This window comes from Triturus cristatus, chromosome 8 (assembly GCF_964204655.1).
Source record: "Triturus cristatus chromosome 8, aTriCri1.1, whole genome shotgun sequence".
Classification (NCBI taxonomy): domain Eukaryota; kingdom Metazoa; phylum Chordata; class Amphibia; order Caudata; family Salamandridae; genus Triturus; species Triturus cristatus.
The window spans coordinates 1,004,146,987-1,004,169,251 of record NC_140591.1 but is presented as its reverse complement, the minus strand read 5'-3'; the positions used below and the strand labels follow the sequence as shown (position 1 = coordinate 1,004,169,251).

General features: G+C 48.3%; 1 protein-coding gene across 1 annotated transcript; it reads right to left on the bottom strand.

Moving 5' to 3' along the window:
* Window positions 1-449: 449 nt before the first annotated feature.
* LOC146805340 (2-oxoglutarate receptor 1-like) lies at window positions 450-5,366 on the bottom strand. Its single transcript, XM_085620498.1, has 2 exons — window positions 5,262-5,366; window positions 450-3,370 (listed from the first exon to the last, which is right to left on the bottom strand). The coding sequence occupies exon 2, from the start codon at window positions 3,361-3,363 to the stop codon at window positions 2,374-2,376; it is 990 nt and encodes a 329-aa protein (XP_085476624.1). The 5' UTR covers window positions 3,364-3,370; window positions 5,262-5,366; the 3' UTR covers window positions 450-2,373.
* Window positions 5,367-22,265: the final 16,899 nt, after the last annotated feature.

Genomic DNA, 22,265 nt, shown 5'->3' with positions numbered 1-22,265 from the left:
CCTCAAATCTTTTTGCAGTGTTGGTGCAAGAATTCTTTTACTCCAGGGATTTAATAGTTTACCATCTCCCTTGCAATGAGAACCTAATAAAACAGTTCTGCTTTTTGTGGATACAAACCAATATGTGCTGGAGTAAAAAGCTGTTGTCTCTTTTGTCAATAAAAAGGTCTAAAATGTTCTTCAAAGTTTGGGTAATATTTACGAGCGGTGGCAGTACTGAACGTGAGATCATTGTCATAATCTTTGGTTGTGAAAGGAACCCCACAGCGGGACTACACTGGAGCAAATTTTTGTAAAAGTCAACCAGGGAAGTTAAGTCAAAACACAGGAGTAAATTACTTATCCCATTTAACAAGAAGACAAAAGTGTGTATGCGTGTAAGTGAAGGGAGTAGTCTCAAATACAGACTTGTGAGAGTGGATGGAGCGAAAAGACTACAAAAGCCTAAATTTATACCAATACTTTTATTAAGTGTTCATAATAAAACATATGGAATATAGAGCATGAATTTACCTAGGTGGAGGGAATATAGGCAGTGTGGATGATGACTGATTTACAGAGTTAGCAACAATTAAGGTGGGTAAAGCACGGGGATCAGATCTAAAGGATATAAAATAAGAACCACTAACAAACAAGCTTGATTAGTTCTAGAGTTAGTAAACGTTCCATGTGATTAGGGAAAACCCGACACATGTCCAATCCACAAAACTGGAATCAGGTAGCACTTTATTCTCATTAACCTCACGTAAGCAATTGTGGAGTAAATGGAATTTTTCTTTATTTAGTCATAATTTATTTACATATAGTGCTGATATAAATTAGTTAATAAGAAAATTCCACAACCAAATTCAATCTATACTCATACAGTGAGGCCCATAGACCTTACTCTCTTAGTATGGGCAAAAAAGAAAGGTGGCATCCGTGGTCTACTGTCCTGAGCATGGTGTACTATACCCTCAGTGGCAGGATTTTGCTAATCAAAATATCGACATTTCGTAATACATCTTATGATGCAGAGAATGAGGGTCAGTCCCTTGATGTTTGCCATTTCTCACCTGCTGTGTGCACCCTGGTCTTAAATGAGTACATTTATTGCTTGACTGGCCGTGCCTCACTCTTGTCATGTATTATCATACATTAAATTATCAGGAAAACCCATGGTTCATTTTCTGTTTTACCTCTTAAATTAAAAATGTTTGTTTTTGTTGGTCCTTTACATCTCCTTTACAGCAATCATTGTAAAAAAAGCTCCACAATGGACAGATGAAACAACTCTTTTTGCCAGTTTGAAAATAGAGATGCCAAAAAAACACATGTGAATTAGCTGTTTTGCAGATGGTGGTTTTAAGCATGTTTGGTCGATCAGATAGGAGAAGCATTTGACCTATATCCTTGGGTAGTACGCTTTATATTTTCATTCTTGTATGTTCATACTTCCTAGTTCCTTTATTGGTATATGTCCAACTATTTGTATTTGTCCAGCCTTCCTAAGTAGCAGTTCTCGAAGTTAGCCATGTTTCCTGTGTTTCATTTGTTCCCATTTTTTGGCAGGTAAGGGACCCAACCCTCAAGGGGATAAAGGGATCTTCCCTGGTTTGCACATTTTGAACACGTTGGTAAGCCAGGACCAAAATTCAAGTCTTTTGGTGCCATGATTAGCAACTTACCCACGCCAACTCTTGATCCATTCAAATGAATTGGAAAACCGGGAGTTTCTCTATCGAGATTTCAACTGCGCCATTGCTGTTGCTCCACTAAATCATGTGATTTTAGTGCACCTTGCCACCAATTCCAGATGTCTTACTTCTTGCAACACGAAACCAAATATTTCTTCTAATTGCATCAAATTGTTTGTCATCTTTGCCCTAACTGCAATCAGTCCATACATTGTGTGCTTCATTGATACTGGTAGTCAACAGTCTAAATTGTTACAAACAATTTTGTGTTGGAAATGGCTTTGGCAATCAACTATACCCTATACAGCAGCCATCTTGATCAAAACCATTGGGGATCTTGCCATGTATTTGAAATGGGGTTTACACTCTGTTGCCAGCATGCTGAAATCCAGAGGATAAAACTACTGGTCTAGGTTGTAGAAGCAAACTTCTCTCTTCCCACCTACCAGAAAAGTGAGGCATTCGCAACCTACCACGATCCACTGCCATAGAGCGGAGCAGGAACTGGACTTAGACAAGCCAAACACAGACAATGAGAAATCCATTACTCTCAGATGTTCCTATCAGAATGGCACAGAAGCTCTGCTGGGTGAATTCAACATACTCTTTGGCCACGAGTCGGTCTTTCAGTAATACACCCACAGGCAAAGTTAGCAGTTTCTAGTACTCATAGTCAATTTTTCACATCAGCGAACCATCATGGCTGATGCACGTAGGTTGAAACACTGCCCCTCAAAACAGACATGAAGGCCTGCTGGAAATTGTCTCCCGCAGCTGCATACAGAAACAGATTTCCAAATATGTTCAATGCTGCTATAGGTCTAAAGATGATATATACAGTATAAATTTGTTTTTCAAAATAACTGGCAGGTGCAGTCACGCGTGTTTCAATGCGGAGTAACCTAAGGACGTGAAACGGTACGTAGCACACATTGAAGACTATTAGGATGATCACCACAAGCCTACAGACCTTCTTTTTGGCAATGTCACTTGCATACTGTCCTTTGCTCAAAGTGCAAATAATCCTTGAGTAGCACAGAGTAACGATAAGTAACGGCAGGGCGAAGGCAAGTACTGTCAAAAGCCAGTTGTACCACCTGAGAGCATAAAGTTCATTAGAGCTGGAGAAATCCAGACAGGAAGCAATGCTGTGAGGTTCTCTTGAGGTAAACATGGCCCCCACTGGTATGACTTCTATCAGGGCCACTACCCACACTGTGGCACAGGCAATCTTGGCCCATCTCTTTCTGTGGATGGACGTGTAATGCATTGGGTGGACAATCACGATGAACCGGAAGATGCTGAAGCATGCCAGGAAAAGGATACTGCCGTAGAGGTTCAAGTGGAACGCCAGCCGGACGAAGTTGCAGAGGAAATTTCCCAGAGTTCCACTTCCTTCCCTAGCATAAGCGTAGACCAAGAAAGGAAGGCTCACCAGGTAGAGCAGGTCTGCAATTGCCAGGTTCAACATGATAATGGTGCTGCTTCTCCAGGGTCTCATCTTAACAATGTACATGAAGATGGCAATAATATTCCCCGGGAAGCCCACTAAGAAGATGATGCTGTACATTGCAGGGAGATAGTATTCCTTCACTATGTAGTTCACCTCAAAATCGGTGCAGTTCATGCAGTCTTCGACATCGCTTGGCAGAGTCAAATTCTCCAGTTCACCTGTAGATCCATTCATACTGCCCCTTAAATTTGCAAACCAAAAAGGCTCTCATTAATACTTGGGTCATATCATGTTGTTACATGTCATTCAAATCTTTCAGATAGGCAACTACCACCCCATGCTTGAGATCTCGTTGACATTTTTAGTTACGCTGGCGAAGTCTGTGCAGTTTCTGAGTTTTACTTTACCTAAAGTTCCAGAAATTACTTACATTTTCATAATACAGAATATCAAATGTTTCGCACTTCTGCGACTAATTTGCGCAGAATATATCTTGCCAAAAGACGTATTTTGCTCTAACCAGTCTCCTGCTGGTATCTCGTATGCTTTTCTTTGCTCGAAAATACTGGCAAACCACATTTTCTTCTAAAAGCATGATTTTGCCATTTTATTCTGGAATTTGATGGGAAGAAATTGTGTAATTTCACCCTCCTGAACTTGCTTCCACATAGGCAAACCGTGAACTGTTCCAAACCTTAAATGATACATATGTTTATAAATAGTTTTGGCATGCTGTACTTCGAGATTTTATGGTAGCTAAGATACTAGTTATCCAGTAGGGTTAAAGGCCGAATATATTTACTGTATTTACAAATTTACTGTATTTACTTTAACATATTTTACTGTACTTTACTGTAATATATTTTACGTTGGTATTGCACGATCTAGCTTTAAACCAAATGTCTTATTTACTCTTAAATTGGCACTTGTACCACTGTACCTGGTTTATGCGAACAATTACTCTATGATTTCTATTGGCAACGGGTCTGCCAAACATGTTGGTCTCTGTCTTGTTGTTACAAGTGTATAGAATGACAGATTCGTGAACTAACGCCCATCTGATGCTTATTTCTTTTGTCAATTGGGTTCGCTGTCTCTTTATTTCCTTTTGGTTGAATTCTCTTGAATTTTCAATACAAAATTATAAAAAAAAAAAAAAGGCCAAATATAGTCCCAATAATATCTGGTTGGCTCGTCAATACTATTTAAACTATATCACGTGCTACAATAACTACTGGTCCATCTCTTTGCAGTAGTGAAAGCCTACGAACATGAAGCAACAAACACTAATCCATTTACAGTCTTTGAGTCCCGCAATTCTTAATCCTCAAGCTTTCGTATAAAAGATGTATTTTATCAGGCCACATTAGGATGCATTTGGATACTTGATAGGGGAGTACTATTGCGTAACGAGCCAGGTTGTATTCAAGGAATTAACAAAGTAGTCTAAATGCACTGGGGGGCTTACTTGGAGTGCGGGGGCGGGGGAGGTGCATGAAGGGTTTAATTCTGCGCACCTGGAGTTAACAATGCTGGGGATCCTGTAAACTCTGGGGGTGCATTACTAATGGGGATTACAGTTTGACACCCCTAAATCCCCTAAGTAATGAGAAATTACCAGGGGAGTTTGATTTCCCTTGTAACTCCACACTGGGCCCCACAATTCCTTCTGGACGTGTAGTTGAATCTTCCGGTGGAAACATGATGTCTGCGGGAAATTCGTGAACCTCATAATTCTGGATGGGGCTGGTCACTAGGTTACTGGCTCCAGTGAGTATTACAGGCCCCTCCTAGACATGACCATAGTGTGAGGCCCCTGACAAGCAATCTAACAGCTGAAGGTATTGACCACCCCCCTTGTGCAGTGAAATAAATTAAAACACTACTTCAAAATGAGGAAAGAGAGAGACACCAGCCCAATGAACTGTGTTGTGGACTGAGGTACACATATAACAAATATTCTTAACATCAGTAACAGATGCAGCCACATTTTGTGATGTCTTCCCTCTCTATAATAGATAAGCCTGAAGATACATTTCAGGTAAAAAAGTATGCGATAATGCTGTACTAGCAAAGCAAAGCTACCAAGAAGGGGGGACTAGGGTTACCGCTACAAGGGTTGTATACTGTACCTTATAGGTAGGGTGCTGTTCCTTCTGGAGCCAGTGACCGTGGAGGTTTGCCTGTTTCCACCTGGAGCTCTGGTTGGTGACTTCCACCTGCTGTGACCTCTTCCTCTGTGTACCTCCAGGCTCTCATAATAGATGATCTGGAAAAGAAGGCGACCGATTGGCCGCCTCCTTGGCACAAATAAACACAGCAGTCCTGGGTGGAGTTGAGACTTCCCAGACTTTTTTGTCCTCAGCCAGAGACCTATTAGCTAATTGTCTTATACTTTTATTATTAGCATGTTATGGCATGGCGTGCAGTACAGCACTCAGAGGTAGAATATGGCGCCAATCCCCAATCGACGAACATCTATCAAATAAATAATCTAGTTTTATAGCACTGAATAACGGGGAGCGGAACAGAACAATATGTGACATATGTTTGAGGACATAGAAGTGAGTCATGAGGCAGCGTTAAAGAGACATTTTGAGCCAGGTTGCACACACTGCTTGAAATGGCGCTATTTTTGGCCTTTGTTACTTTTCATGGAAGTATGATTTAGCACCACGTCACATATGTGTAAGAGAAAAGCTATTTTGTTCCATTTCTCTTTCCCCAAGAGTAAAACGTAAGTTTGCATTTTGTGTATAACACAGAAGTATGACGAGCATTTGCAAAGGTATGGCACTGGCAAGCTAGTTCAATAGTTATTATTATTTTTAATTGCAAGAATATGCTGCAAAAAGCTAGAGGAAAAAAATAGAAGCCATAACTTTAAAGTTGGCCGCAGGATGCTTGCAATAAAAAATCTAATTAAAAAAGTAAATAAATAAACTGATTCTCCTGCTTCACTAGTGTTTTTTTCAGTTGCAACAAGCATTTTATTTATATTTGTGAAGGAAACGAGAATAAATCACGACCTTACCAAGGACTCAAACAGAAGGAGGCTAAAATCATACAATGTCAAACAAACACTTTATAACATAAACTTTGTAAAGGAGAGATGGCAAAATAAATAGACAGAATTTGAATGAGTATAAATATTAAATAAGATTTAAAAAGCACACTTTCAACCAGATGTGCAACTGAAGAGAAAGGAACAATTTTTATGGGCATGTGAACGATGTGCACAGGCTTTGTGCAGTCACTCAAAGTAAAGGGAGCCAATGGGTAAAGTGGGCGGACTCTTTGCCCCATGGTGTATGCTGTGGTGCACAAAATCAAAATGTGAATTACCATTTATTTTATTTTTAAGTTTTTACATAGCGCGAACATGACCATTGCGGGTATCAGAGTGCGTTACAGAGGGTGACATAGAACAAAAGTACGATGCATGCCTTTATTATGTCCTGCTGTAGATAGTTACAGAGGTGTATGCGCAAAAACATAAAATACAGAGGCATCTAAAACAAAGTAGGACAATATCTGTTATGTGGGTCAGATTCGTTGTTCATTTAAGTTTACTCATGAGAAGAAACTTTACTTTTTTCTTGAAAGAGGCAGTAGAGGTATTCAGTCTGGTTTTTGGGGCAGTGCATTCCAGATCCTTGGGGCGATTCCAGAGAAGGCCCGGTTGTATGTTTTCTTTTTGGCAAATCTTTGTGGTTTCAGAAGAAGAGTGCTGGAACTTCTGGAGGATCTGTCACCTCACCACATGAGAGCTCCAGTTTCTGGGATAGATATCTCGGGGTCTTGTGGTAAAGGGCTTTGTGAGTCATGCAAGCAATTTTTAGTTAAATACTTGCTTTGAATGGTAGCCGATTGAGAGCTCTAAGGTCGGGGGAAATGTGGCAGTTGCTTTTAATACCCATGACGAGCCTGGCAGCTGAATTGAGGGAGGCTCTCAGGAGGGCTGTTGTAGACCTGGAAAGTCCACAGAGAGTTGCACTCCCATAATTTAGTCTGGGGATTACTAGAGCTTGTACTGCCCATTTAAAGTCATTAGCGGGAAGGAAGAGTTTTAATTTTCTCCTAATGTTTGCTCCTTTTGTTGTGGCACTGATATGTTTCTGCACGTTTAGATTCCTGTCAAGTGTTATTCTCAGCGATCTTGCTGAGTCGATAACTCAAGGCTGGCAGTTGAGCATTGTAAGTTGTTTGAGCCATTCCTCTATGATGGTTGTTTGGTTGGGGGGAGCGATTAAAAGGAATTCAGTCTTGAGGGTGTTTAGTTTCAGGTGGTTTTCAGCAAGCCAAATCTGTATTTTTTGTAGAGTTAAGATAAGAGATCTGATGTTCTCCAGAGAAGAGACCTTTAGTTACAGTTGTGTATCGACTGCATACATGTGATAGTAGATTTTGAAGTAGCTTAGAATTTCGGTAAGAGGTTCCATGAATAGGTTAAAGAGAGTGGGTGAGAGGGAGGAGCCCTGCGGAACTCCTAATGAGACTGGGATGGACTTAGATAAAGATTGGTTGACCTTGAATCTTTGTGATCTATTTTGGAGGAAAGAGTAAACCAGTTTAGTACGGATCCTGATAGGCCCGTTCTATGTTTCAGGAGGTCAAGAAGATTGTCATGTTTGACGGTGTGGAATGCAGAAAATAGGTCGAGCAGGATTAAAAGACAAGCTTCGTTTTGGTCTAGGAGTTTTAGTGCACCATCCACTATGTGGGGCAGAGCCGACTCAGTACTGTGCCCTGTGCGAAAACCGGATTGGTATAGGTTTAGCAGGTTGAATTGTTCAAAGTAGTTGCCAAGTTGGATGTGTACACATTTTTCCAGGAGTGTAACCAGAGTTGGGATGTTAGAGATCAAGTGGTAATTATTTAAGTCCGTGTGGTCTGCCGTTTTTTTTAAATTTTATTTATTTTTTAGCAGACCATTGGATGAAGTCCATTTACTAGAAGCCCCTATATGCATGTATATTGTGTATTTATTTTTTGCGAAAAAACAGAGTCTGCATTCTCAAAGGCAGACTTAATGATGATTTTTTGATTCTATTTGTTTTTCTTGAAATGGCACTCAATATAATGCACTGATAATACAGCGAACAGGACATCCGTTTGTGACAGAGTAGCCCATCTGCAGAACTTTAAATCATGCCCTGAGCTCTAGATTTATAAATGTTAAAGAGTTTTAATACAAAAATTCAAAATAAGTGTTATTGGGGAAATGCCATTAAGGCTCTCGATGCAAAGTTATATTTTTATAGGATCAATGACATGAAAGCTCTCAGATGCAAAGTTATATTTTTACAGGATCAATGACATGAAGGCTCTCTGATGCAAAGGTATATTTTTATAGGGTCAATGACACGAAGGCTCTCAGATGCAAAGTTATACGAAGTATGTAAAATCAGGAAATGTTCTAAGTCCCAATACGCAGCAAAATCATTAGAAAATCGGCCTAGCAGCATAAAGGAACTCACACTCAAAGTTAACAAGGGATTCTTATACACACTTCTTGCACCGTGGTGTGAGTGAAAGTATAATCTATTTCGCAAATCATAACACAAGAATAAAAAACACTAGTACCATAATACATAAGCACCATCCCAATTCCCTGAATAATTTAACACTTTCTATGCTAATCTCATCCGAAGGTGTTCAAATAAATATGAAACAATAAAGATTTTATCTGAATAAGACCAGTGAAGAAACAGAAAACATAGACACTTGTTGCAGTCTTACATCCGCACCATAAAAAATGCAGCAGTGAAAATAAACTAATATGATCTCAGTCTGACTGTGTGCTGCAGAGCCTGTGGGGAGAGGATGTGCACACGGGCGTAGAACGAGTGAGTGACAAAGATGGCATCCATCTTGACTAAGATGGCTTTTTACACAGAAACGTAGCTTAACTTACAGACATTGCTAAACATACTTCTACACATCATAGGAAACTCGTCTGAAAGGCAATTACACTATATCAGTCCGTGTTGGACAGGCCACATGAAGGGCTTGCTCCCTCCCCGCATGACAGGGCCCAAGCCCCGGCCCTCCAGGTGTTACCCACAAGAACAACCCTCACCCCGTCTCCCGACGGAACTCCTGCCCCCGGACATCCATGTATCATGGGGCCGAACCACTACCGGCTCCCCCGGCCGGACCAGCCGCCATCTTGGACACTGCACCACGAGGCCGCGTGGCCTCAGCTCGACCCTAACCCTGGGCCTGGCCAGGCCCCGACATCCCGGCACCACCATCCACCCAGGAGGTGAACGGACCACTTGGCAGGTCAATGGGAGAAAGAAGTGTCGATGGCTCTCCCCCGCCAGGTGCCGATCGCCCTCCAGCTCCCCCGGGCGCTGGCTCCACCCCCCTGCTGGGTGTCTGGACTCCCTCATCCCGGACCTTCCGACCTCCAAGTGCGAGGGTCCGGACATCAAAGGGCGCCAGACCTATAACTAGGGCAGCTCCAGAGCAGGGAGGCAGTTGTATCCTGGAGTCGAGAGACACCGAGAAGAACTCAGCCTTGACGGACTACCGGCGCTGCCGTAGCCCTGCCTTGTGAACTATCGTCCTGCCTGCTGGCGCTGCCGCGGCCTTCTGCACCCCCCATCCTCGTCGGGACCTGCTGGCGCTGCCGCGGACCGTTGTAACGACCACCTTCATCGGGACCTGCTGGCGCTGCCGCGGACCGTTGTAACGACCACCTTCATTGGGACCTGCTGGCGCTGCCGCGGACTGTTGTAACGACCACCTTCATCGGGACCTGCTGGCGCTGCCACGGACCGTGTAACGACCACCTTCACCGGGACCTGCTGGCGCTGCCGCGGCCCGTCCAAAGCTAGAACATCGAGCTCGAGGATTGTGAGCTATCCATCACACCATCTCAGCTACCAGATTGGTAACCAGACTGTCCCGCTACCCCCTTTCCCAAACCAAGAGACTAAAATCAAGGGGACCCCCTGAGTCCAGACCTCCTTGTACCATTCCATCGTACCTTAAGAAATCGCTTATAAAGAACGTTAAATCCTATCCTTGTGTGGTGTATATCTGTGGGGGGGAAGTTACCCATCTGTACGATCGCTGGAGACGGCTCTCCCCGGAGACCTCTCCCCTTGTCCTCGGCCGACCCTCCCGGTCCGTCTAACATTGGTGGCCAGCGGCGCGATCCGAATCAACGCGTAAGCGTACAGAGAGTAGCTCACCCCACGACAAAACCACAATGTCAACCAAAGAGAGCTGATCCACCGAGAAATTCCAGATGGATAAATTGGAAGAGTACAGCCATCGTGAATTGAAACAATTCTGCATGGAACTAGGCATTGCTACCACCGGCCTGAGTACCAAAGACGATTTTAAGCACGCCATTGAGTCATGGGCAGAAACCGGGGTCGCCAGATCCCCAGACCGAAACGGTGCAGCATCAGAGAGGAACGCCACGGCTCCCGAGGAGCGAGGAACGGGCCTCTCGCAGGAAGAGATCCAAGAAAGAGAAAAAAACAGACTACATGAGTTAGAAATGGCACGGCTCAAAATGGACGGTGAACTAAAATTAGCCGAGCAAAAACTGAACCTAGAACATCTGCGGCTCCGAGAAGAACGGGAAGAAAAACAGAGGCAGAGGGAGCTCGAAGAAAAAAGACTAGCATATGAACACGAGCGCAAACTGGCAGAAATAGAGCTACGGAAGCAGAACAAAGAACCGGAGGTGCCCGAGCGACCGCGCACCCCGGGAGCGACAGAAAAGAAAGTCCACATCCCCAAGGATGTCGTCCGAGAGTATGTCCGAGAGGACGACATACAACAGTGGTTCAAGGCCTACGAGATCGCCATGACCTCCCACCGGATCGATCGAAGTGACTGGGGAGCCGGCCTATGGGGGAGGTTCGTCAACGAAGGCCGCGATGCCCTGCTACAGCTCCCAGACCATCAGATGTCATCCTATGACCACATGAAGGCTGCCCTCCTCACCCGATATGGGCTCACACCCGAAATGTACCGCCAGAGGTTTCGGGACTGCACCCGGATCCCGGGTACAACTTGGGTGGAATATGTCAACTATTTCAGCCGAGCCTTCGAGGGTTGGATCAAGGGAAGCCACGTAACGACCTACGAGCAACTTTTTAATCTCATGGTGTGGGAGCACCTCTCTAACAACTGCTTCGTCGAGCTCAGGCAGCACCTCCTCGACAGTAAATTGACTGACCCACGGCAACTCGCCGCCGAAGCTGACCGGTGGGAAAGCACCCGAGTGGGCCGGAGAGGGCCACACGAGCAGAACCGGAACAACCAAGGTCAGCACCGTCCCCGAGGAGGAGGCCAGGGGCGAGGGAGAGACACCGTCCCAGCCGCTCCCGCTGCCAGCACCCCGCCCCCGGCCAGCCGGGGGAACCCCCCGATGCGCCCGGGGTTCCGAGCCAACGTCACGTGTCACCGATGCCAGCGAGTCGGCCACTACGCCAATGACCCGAACTGTCCACAGAACCAAACTCCAAAACCCCGCCAGGTAGCTGCCGCCGCCCTGGGGGGAGAACAAATCTCCGAAGAACAAGAAGAATACGAGCAGGCACAACACGAGTGGGAACCGGCCGCCATGGTTCTAGCGTGCCTAGGGGGAAAAGACATGGTCCCGCGGGCCCCCCTACCCGCCAACACCAGAAAATATAGCCAGTGGGTGAACATTAATGGGCGCCGGGCCGAAGCCCTACGTGACACAGGAGCCAGTGTGACGGCCGTCCGCTGTCACCTGGTAAAGCCAGAGCAGATCCTGCCGAACATTCTCTGCCCCGTCCGCTCAGCCGACAATTCGGAGAGTCTATGTTGGATGGCCTGCGTCCCCTTCGAATGGGGAGGGGTCTCCGGCATGTTGAAGGTGACGGTCCGGGATGATGCCCCCGTGGACTGTCTCCTGGGGAATGATCTTGAGAGTTCCCCGTGGGCCGCCGTCGAAAGAAGAGAGCACCTGGGGATGCTGGGCCTCCCGGACTGGGCGTGCGTAACCACCCGGTCCATGGCCGCCCGTGCCATCCCCCGACCAGAAGAACCAGAATGGTCTGCACCTCCTCCCCCGATCGCTCCAGTAGAGGACACCGACTATACCGACCCCCCAGAGCAAACCCCCGAAGGGGTCGCCCAGCCCCAGGACCTTCCCGACCTGGCTCAGTGGCGTCAAGAAGGGGGGCCCACCCAGGAACAGTTCCGCCAAGAGCAGAAGACCTGTCCCTCCCTCGAGGGACTCCGCCAGCAAGCCATCGCCCAGAGCGCAGGGGACACCACCGGAGCCCATTGGGTCTATTGGGATAACGACCTGTTATACAGTGAGCAGAGAATCGCGGAGTTAGGGGCCAGTCGAGTGCTGGTGGTGCCCCTCGGTTTCAGAGACTTCCTGTTAAATTTGGCCCACGATGTCCCTCTGGCTGGACACCTGGGCCAGGACAAAACCTACAGTCGCCTGGTGACCCACTTTTTCTGGCCGAAGATGCGAAACGACGTCCTCAACCACTGCCGGTCCTGCCCCACGTGCCAGGCCAGCGGGAAGAGCGGCCGCAAACTCAAACCACCTCTGCAACCCTTCCCCGTTGTCACCACCCCGTTCGAGAGGGTGGGAATAGACATTGTGGGGCCCCTGGACCCCCGCACAGCACAAGGACATCGGTTCATCCTGGTACTGGTGGACCACGCCACCCGCTACCCCGAGGCTGTGCCCCTGCGAACTGTAACAGCTCCGGTGGTCGGCCGGGCCTTAATGGGGATCTTCTCCCGGGTGGGCTTCCCCCGGGAAGTCGTCAGCGACCGAGGCACAAACTTTATTTTGAAATATATGAAGTCCCTCTGGCAACAGTGCGGGGTCACCTACCGATTCACGACCCCCTATCATCCTCAAGGAAACGGGCTAGTTGAGCGATTCAACCGCACGCTCAAGGGAATGATTGGGGGATTGGAAGAGCCCCTCCGTCGCCAGTGGGATGTACTACTTCCGTGCCTCCTCTTCGCCTATCGAGAAGTTCCCCAGAAGTCCCTCGGTTTTAGCCCTTTCAAACTCTTGTACGGGCACCCTGTGCGAGGGCCCCTCAGCCTAGTCAAAGAAGGTTGGGAGATGGCCCCCCTAAAGACCCCTCCAGACGTCTTCAAGTACCTCCTGACACTACGCAATCAGACCCGGCGATTCAGGGAAATGGCAAAAGCGAATCTTGAGGCCAGTCAGGAGGACATGAAAAAATGGTACGATCAAAATGCCTCCTCCGTCGAATTCGAACCTGGTCAGCAAGTGTGGGTGATGTCCCCCACCGAACCATGTGCCTTGCAGGACAAGTGGACGGGGCCTTTCAAAGTGGTCGAACGCAAGAGCCCAGTCACCTATCTCATCGATATGGAGTCTCCCCGGAACCCCCTCCGGGTCCTCCACACCAACAGACTCAAACCCCACTTTGTGCGCTCGGAACTCAGCCTCCTGATGGCTACAGACAGTGGGACGGAAGAAGACTCCGAGCCTCTCCCTGATCTCCTGAAGACTCAGGAGAAAGATGGTTCCGTGGACGGGGTCCGGCTCTCCGAGGCCCTCACCCCAGAGCAGCGCCAAGGCTGCCGGGACCTCCTGCTGCAGTTTGCTACTTTGTTTTCCCTCACCCCAGGGGTCACCCCCTGGTGCTTGCACGACGTGGACACGGGGGACAGACCCCCTATCAGACACCGGGCCTACCGCGTACCAGATCGGGTGCGGGCCTGCATCCAAGAGGAAGTATCCAAGATGCTCACGCTCGGGGTCATCGAGCCCTCGGACAGCCCCTGGGCCAGCCCGGTCGTGCTGGTCCCCAAAGCTGCTGCCCCCGGCACCACTCCTGAACTCCGATTCTGCGTCGACTATCGGGGCTTGAATGCTGTCACCAGGACCGACGCTCATCCCATCCCCCGAGCGGATGAATTGATCGACCGCATGGGGGCTGCCCGCTACCTCAGCATCTTCGATCTGACAGCGGGCTACTGGCAGATCGGTCTCACACCCCGGGCCCAAGAACGGTCCGCCTTTTCTACCCCCGATGGCCACTACCACTTCAAGGTCATGCCCTTCGGCATGAAGAATGCCCCAGCTACTTTTCAGCGACTAGTGAACCAGGTCTTGGCGGGGCTCGAGGAGTTCAGCGCCGCCTACCTGGACGATATCGCTGTGTACAGCCGCCACTGGTCCGACCACCTCCACCACCTCCGAGAGGTCCTGCAGGCCCTCCAGCGGGCCGGCCTCACAATCAAGGCCGGCAAGTGCCAAATTGGTCAGGGATCCGTGACCTACCTCGGACACCAGGTGGGAAGCGGTCTGGTGGCCCCTCTGCAACTCAAAATCGCTGCCATCCAGTCCTGGCAGCCCCCAGTCACGCAGACCGAGGTCCGAGCCTTCTTGGGGCTCACCGGCTACTACCGGCGGTTCGTGAGGGACTATGGCAGCATTGTGGGGCCCCTCACGGGTCTCACGTCCAAAAACCACCCGAAGAAGATTAACTGGACCCCCGACTGTCAAGCGGCCTTCGAGAAGCTGAAAGCCGTCCTGTGCACTGCCCCTGTGCTCCAGGCCCCCGATTACAGTCGGGAATTCATTGTGCAAACGGACGCCTCCGACCACGGCATCGGGGCGGTTCTCTCCCAGCTGAACCCCGAGGATCTTGACCAGCCGGTGGCCTTCATCAGCAGACGCCTCCTGGCCCGAGAACAGCGCTGGAGCACAATCGAGAGGGAGGCCTTCGCAGTGGTGTGGGCCCTCAAAAAGCTCTGGCCCTATCTCTTCGGTACCCACTTCCGGGTGCAAACAGATCATCGACCCCTGCAGTGGCTAATGCAGATGCGGGGGGAAAACCCCAAACTATTGCGCTGGTCCATCTCCCTGCAGGGGATGGACTTCACTGTGGAACATCGACCGGGCCAAGACCACGCCAACGCAGATGGCCTGTCACGCTTTTTCCGCCTCGACGAGGAGAGTCCCCAAGAGGATGGGTGACTCTCCCCGCCTTCAGCTGGGGGGACGCATGTTGGACAGGCCACATGAAGGGCTTGCTCCCTCCCCGCATGACAGGGCCCAAGCCCCGGCCCTCCAGGTGTTACCCACAAGAACAACCCTCACCCCGTCTCCCGACGGAACTCCTGCCCCCGGACATCCATGTATCATGGGGCCGAACCACTACCGGCTCCCCCGGCCGGACCAGCCGCCATCTTGGACACTGCACCACGAGGCCGCGTGGCCTCAGCTCGACCCTAACCCTGGGCCTGGCCAGGCCCCGACATCCCGGCACCACCATCCACCCAGGAGGTGAACGGACCACTTGGCAGGTCAATGGGAGAAAGAAGTGTCGATGGCTCTCCCCCGCCAGGTGCCGATCGCCCTCCAGCTCCCCCGGGCGCTGGCTCCACCCCCCTGCTGGGTGTCTGGACTCCCTCATCCCGGACCTTCCGACCTCCAAGTGCGAGGGTCCGGACATCAAAGGGCGCCAGACCTATAACTAGGGCAGCTCCAGAGCAGGGAGGCAGTTGTATCCTGGAGTCGAGAGACACCGAGAAGAACTCAGCCTTGACGGACTACCGGCGCTGCCGTAGCCCTGCCTTGTGAACTATCGTCCTGCCTGCTGGCGCTGCCGCGGCCTTCTGCACCCCCCATCCTCGTCGGGACCTGCTGGCGCTGCCGCGGACCGTTGTAACGACCACCTTCATCGGGACCTGCTGGCGCTGCCACGGACCGTTGTAACGACCACCTTCATCGGGACCTGCTGGCGCTGCCGCGGACCGTTGTAACGACCACCTTCATCGGGACCTGCTGGCGCTGCCGCGGACCGTGTAACGACCACCTTCATCGGGACCTGCTGGCGCTGCCGCGGACCGTGTAACGACCACCTTCACCGGGACCTGCTGGCGCTGCCGCGGCCCGTCCAAAGCTAGAACATCGAGCTCGAGGATTGTGAGCTATCCATCACACCATCTCAGCTACCAGATTGGTAACCAGACTGTCCCGCTACCCCCTTTCCCAAACCAAGAGACTAAAATCGAGGGGACCCCCTGAGTCCAGACCTCCTTGTACCATTCCATCGTACCTTAAGAAATCGCTTATAAAGAACGTTAAATCCTATCCTTGTGTGGTGTATATCTGTGGGGGGGAAGTTACCCATCTGTACGATCGCTGGAGACGGCTCTCCCCGGAGACCTCTCCCCTTGTCCTCGGCCGACTCTCCCGGTCCGTCTAACAGTCCGTAGATGTAAAATTGTGTGTGAAAAGGCATATTAACATTGATAATAGTACACTGAATTATAAATCTTTAAAATACTTTATCAAATTGATGATTCCATTTAGAGGGCAAACTCTTTTTCACAAGGATCAGAACTCCAAATTGCTTGGTAGTTGCCATGTGCTCTTTGCTTTATGTGTAAATTGTTTTCCTCATCTTATTGAGTTGGCAACCAATGTTGACAAAACGTGGGCATACTAGCGAGAACCAGCTGGTAGCCTCCCTGGTGTTGCGTATGTGAGGTGCCTTCTCACTTCTCACATCTATTTCTCTGATTACTTTTCTGAGTTCTGGTGATCTACTTTGTGTGGAAAATATTTTTAGGTAACGGAGGGTAGTGTTGCAGGTCTTTTTAACTGAAATTCAAGAGGCCCAGGACTTCACTAATTTGGACGTGATGCCAGAGATTGGGGGGATATAGGTATTCCCAATAGTAGTGGAGGTCCTTGAGTTCAAATGTGATTTGTCTTGATGCCAAGCCCTTATTGATTTTGATAGATGTTGAGTGGAGGGCGGCTTGGCAGTTTCCCTCTATAGCTCCCATTTGAAAAGAGTTATCTTATTTGCTGACAAGATTTATAGTGTGAAATTCAGATTTGAGCATCTTGGAGCACTTTGCAGGCTGGTGAATTCTGATTAATGCATTTCAAGGTAATCAAAGGTGAGTTTTGTGCGATTTGCCAACATGATTCATGCCACTTTTTATCTGCCAAAGACTTGTGGGAAAATCTCTATGGGTAGGAAGCGTGCACATGGCTTTTGTCTTTTCCCATTTTAACTATCACCAGACTTCTCAGAGTTTCCTCCCACAGGTAAATGATCTTAAATAACTTTCAGATTGAGTTGTAAGGATGGAACCAAATTGCGGCAGATCTTTTATGTGGCTAAATGCCCTTTCAAAGATTTTAGCATCAAATTTCACTACTTTGAAGGCTTTAAGTTACTTGCTACAGAATGAACAAATACAAGTATTTTGTAAAAATACACTGCTAAATTCAAAAATATAATATACACTCAAACACCTAAAACAGGACTCCTAAAGAAGATCACATTTATGAGTGATCACGTCAATTCAATAAATCTTTATTGGCACGAATATTCGACCAAAAAGCACATAATAAAACAATTTAGCTCATCATAGTTAAAATTAAACATTTAAAAAGACATCAGTCAAATTTAAGATAAAAGCACTAAAAAACATGTCATTAAAGAATTAAAATTCACAATATATATATTTTCCTTGACCTTAAAGCCTTGGTGATAAAGTTTAAAACAGCAATACAGATCATTGGTGACTCAAGGTGCTGAAGGAAAATCAAACCCTCATTACCTCCTCATCCGTCTTCCTGTCCCATTCCTTATCAGTGAGCAGCATGTCTGCTCCCCAGAAACTTAATACCTAGCAAAGTTTTTAGCACTTCCCCCAATATGGCGCCACCTATCAGGTGAGAATATAGGGGAAAGTGCGTCACACAACAACCTGTTCATTTTTTTCGGACTTTGTCAGTTTCTCTTTACCTAGCAGGCTGGTTGGTCGGGTAAGTGGTTTTGTTCTTATTTTTCCTCTTTTTTTTTTGCGGCCTGCTGTAGCGGCTGCCTTTGCTGTCTTATGCCTTTGTTTTGTGCATGCCTTTTGTTTGGTGTGCGCGGCCCACTCTAACTGCCGCTTGTGCCTGTTTTTCTCGGTTCGGCAATGCTCTGTAGTATGCCTCTGTGTGTCAAGGTGTTTGTGGGCAGTGTCCCGTACCTCGTCTCCTGGCCTCGGACCGCCTCCTGCATTGTTCCCTGTGCCATTACACCTGCTGTGTCTGGATGCATGCATGGTATATGCGACCTGCTCTAGCGGCCGCTTCTCTTTTGACCGGTCCTGTCATGCCCTGCTGTAGTGGGCGCAGGTCCTCTCCTGGTTCCCTGCGGTGCAGCGCGTCCTCTTGGGTTTCCTGCCTTCCTTAGGGGTTTTTCGGTGGCGGGGCTCTTTTTTATGCAACCGCCCCCTTTCATGGTTGTGCGAGAGGTCGGGTTCCTCGGGACTTCATTTCTTTTTAAACGGGTCCTTTTTTCAGTTGGTCCCCGAACTCTGCTGGTGTATGTTCTTCACCTGTTGCTCTGTTGTTGCGCTGCCACGGACCAGGGTGCTTCTGGCTCTGCTGCTCCTAATTTGGATACCCTGCGCCTCATTATCAATGAGGCTGTTGCTGCTGCTTTCTTGGCTCGAGAGGCGGCTGGCCCTCCTGCCAAAGTGCCTCGTGGGTCTCTCAATCAGCCTGACCCTCTGGCTGGAGATGTGGGGGCCGAGGAGGATGATTGTGTGCGTGGTTGTGTTGTTCAGGGTGAGGAGCTCTCCGATTTGTTTGATCATGTGCGTGGCAATTTGGGTTTCGCTCCTTCTGTGCCGGTTGTCCTGGAGGATGGCATTTTTACTCAATATCACCAGCCGGATTCTGCGTCCTTGCCCTTGCATGGAGCTGTGCGCAAAGTGCTTACACATGAGTGGAAGAATGTGGATAAGTCCGTCCTCCCTCGCTTTTTGTGTAAGCGTTATCCCTTGGAGGGGTTTTCTACTGAGTTCCCTCAGTCGGTCAAGGTGGACAATTTGATGGCTGGTCTTTCCACTCAGGGCTGGGTTCTGTCTGATGATGCCCTTCCTTTTGACACTGTTGATAAACGGGTGGAAGGAGCGGTGAAACATTTGTACACTGCCTCCAACTTTGCTGTCAGGACTACGACCTACTCCAACTACATGGTACAGTCCCTGCTGAAGGATTTCCAGGCCCTGGCTCTTCTTTTGCAGGACGGGAGGATGCCTCCTCTCTTTTGGCCCTCATGGAGCTGCAGGTGCGCAATTGTCGGACATTTCTTTTGATAATTTGTGTGCCGCATCGGCTGCTTCTGGGGGTATGATTGCTGCCAGGTTTCAGATCCGGATGCGTTCAGAAGTCAGTTCTGCTTAAGTTGCCTTTTGTGGGGTCCAAGGTGTTCGGGCCCCAGCTGGAGGATTTGGTCAAGCAGTCGGCAGAGAATCATAAGCTTGTGGCTCCTATTCGCCCTCCTTCTCAGGGGCGGGGGTTTGGTTACCGCCGTGCCTTTGGCTTTCCGTCTGTCAGGGGTGCTTTGCTGCCCTTTCATGGCAGGGGTCGTGGCCGGGGGGCCCCTGGTTGTGCCGAGTCCTGAGCCCAGGCCGGTGGTTCTGCCTCCGCTCCTTCTCCAAAGCAATGACTGTCTGCCTTTTCCAGTTGGAGGTCGCCTTCGCTTTGTTGTATATCAATGATTGACTCTTCCAGATGCCTGGGCAGTGTAGATGGTGTCTGCAGGCTATTGGCTTGAGTTTTCCTCTCCTCCCCCTCCGGTCTTCCGGGAGACTCCTCTGCCTCATCATCCTCTGAGGCGGGCGGCTTGGCTGAACGGCGTGCTGCTTTTGTTGGAGAAGGCGGTTCTCATTGAGATTCCTCCTCTGGAGCAGGTCCAGGGTTGTTATTCCAGCCTCTTCCTGGTCGCCGAGAAGGACACAGTGGACCTGTGCACTGTTTAGGATCTGAAGAGGGTCAATCTCTACATTCCGAGGCGGACTTTCAAAATGGTGACTTTGCTGTCTATCCTGTATCTGGTGCTGCCGGGGTGTTTCCTTTCTTCACTGGACCTGATGGATCCCTATCTGCACGTCCCTATCCATCCTGCGGATCAGTGTTTTCTCTGTTTTTCTGTCGACTCCCGGCACTTTCAGTTCCAGGTGCTTCCTTTTGGCCTTTCATTGGCGCCAAGGGTTTTCACAAATCTATTGGCCCCTCTGGTGGGTATTCTGCATTCCAGGGGTCTTCCAGTTTTTCCCTATCTTGATGATTAGTTGATTGTTTCTCCTTCTTTCTCTCAGGCTCTGTCGGATGTGGACCAGGTCTGTCATCTTCTGGAGTCCTATGTGTTCCTCATCAATCACAGGAAGTCCTCCCTGCTGCCCTTCCAGACTCTGAAGTTCCTGGGGGCTCCCTTCCGTATGGATCTGGGGATTGTATTCCTCTCCCGGCAGAGACAGTTGACTTTGTTCCGTCACCTTTTGTGGGTTCTGTCCCAGTCCCAGGTGTCTGCCCGGCTCTAGTTGCGGAGTCAAGGGGAGATGGCTTCCACTCTGCATCTCCTCCCGTGGGCCCGTCTGCATTTGATTCCCCTCCTGCATCACGTCCTGGCCCACTGGGATCCTGCCTCTCAGGACTACGACGCTCTTATTCCTGTCACACCAGGGATTCGGGCTGCTCTCCAATGGTGGTTGTCCCCTCAGTCTCTTTCCGGGACTTTGACCCTCTTCCTCCTCCGGCGGTGGTAGTGTTATTAACCAATGCCAGTGCCGTGGATTGGGGTGCGGTCCTGGGTGCTTCCAAGGCTCAGGGTCGGTGGTCCCGGTTCAAGTCTCTCCAGTCCTCGAACTGGAAGGAGCTGCGGGCGGTTTGGTTGGCTCTACTGCAGTTTGCTCCTCTCCTTCTGGGCCGTGCTGTCTCTGTTCAGACTGACAACCAGGTTGTTCGAGCTTATGTGAATAATCAGGGGGGCATGTGCCAGTCTCTGTTTCTCCTTTCCAGGAGGATCGGTCTTTAGGTCGAGCGGAACCTCTTGTCTCTGATGCAGTGGTTGAAGTGGGGGGAAAAAAGTAGGGGAACTGTGGGTGGAGAATTAGAGGATGTGAATAATGCATGGATTGGGTCAGTGGGCAGAGTCAGAGGTGTGGCAGAAAGGGCAAAATAACCCAATTTTTAGTATTTGTTTCCCATTTCACTAACCGGTTACAGCTTATTACGTTATTTAATTTAACCAATGGATACACATGTTTATTTAAGGTTTAATATGAGTTATTGACATTAAAATACATTCACAAAGTGGGATACGTTTTCAATCACAGAATGTCCCAAATATCCGTTAAAGTGGAATCACAAGCTATTTGTCTCCCAGCCCTGGAGTTTCTGTCATCAGCACTTCTCCTCCCTTTTTCCACAAGAGCAGTTCAAACATGAATGGTAAAAATATCCTAGTTTGCAAATGTTTTCCACATGACATGGCTCTGCCATATTTGCCACATAATATATCATCTGCTGCATAATCTGATGATTTTAACTAATAAATTGTTTATAGCTCAAATGGATGAAAAGTTCCTTAAAAATGTGACTTGTGCTGCTGTGAAGTGGGGGCCCTTTGTAAAGGTTGACTGGTCACCTTTCTCACTGCTACAGTTGTATGTTCCTCTGGTACTAATAAGGAAAAATCTTTGCAGAGACTGTTAGCATGTGTAAAAATTTCAAAATAATAAAGTATCAGAAAATGTACAGCACCACTAATACCAGTTTAGAGTGTCAGAGCACTTACATCACATATATTACACAGGGACAATCAATCATACATGTGTAAATCACTGTATAGGAAATGTTACATAAGACAAAGAACTACAAGGTGTAGGAGTCACATGACAACCATACTAATAGGCAGCATAGTTTAATAGTAATTGGTCTGGAGAAACACAAACTCAGAATTTAAAACATAATACTATGGTTGGTGGTTCTCTTTAATAATCAGAATTGATTTCTACTCAAATGAACCCTTTTTCTGCACCTTCAGGATAATCAAAGACTGGGGAAAAACCATAACGCTCTAAATTATACCTTGCAGTTTGCATTCAGCTCTTACATGACAGTTAAGAGCTAACTGTTCTATATTAGGATTTTAACTTATTAACTGCAAGTAACAATAGGGTCTCTCTGACAAAAGCAGTAACCCACTGACCTATTTACATTATGTGCACTTTGTGATCTGAATGGGTCATGTTCTTAGCAGCAGGTGCATTAACCCTCTGCGCTTCCTTTCCATGAGTCAAAACGTCCACTAGCCAAAACACCA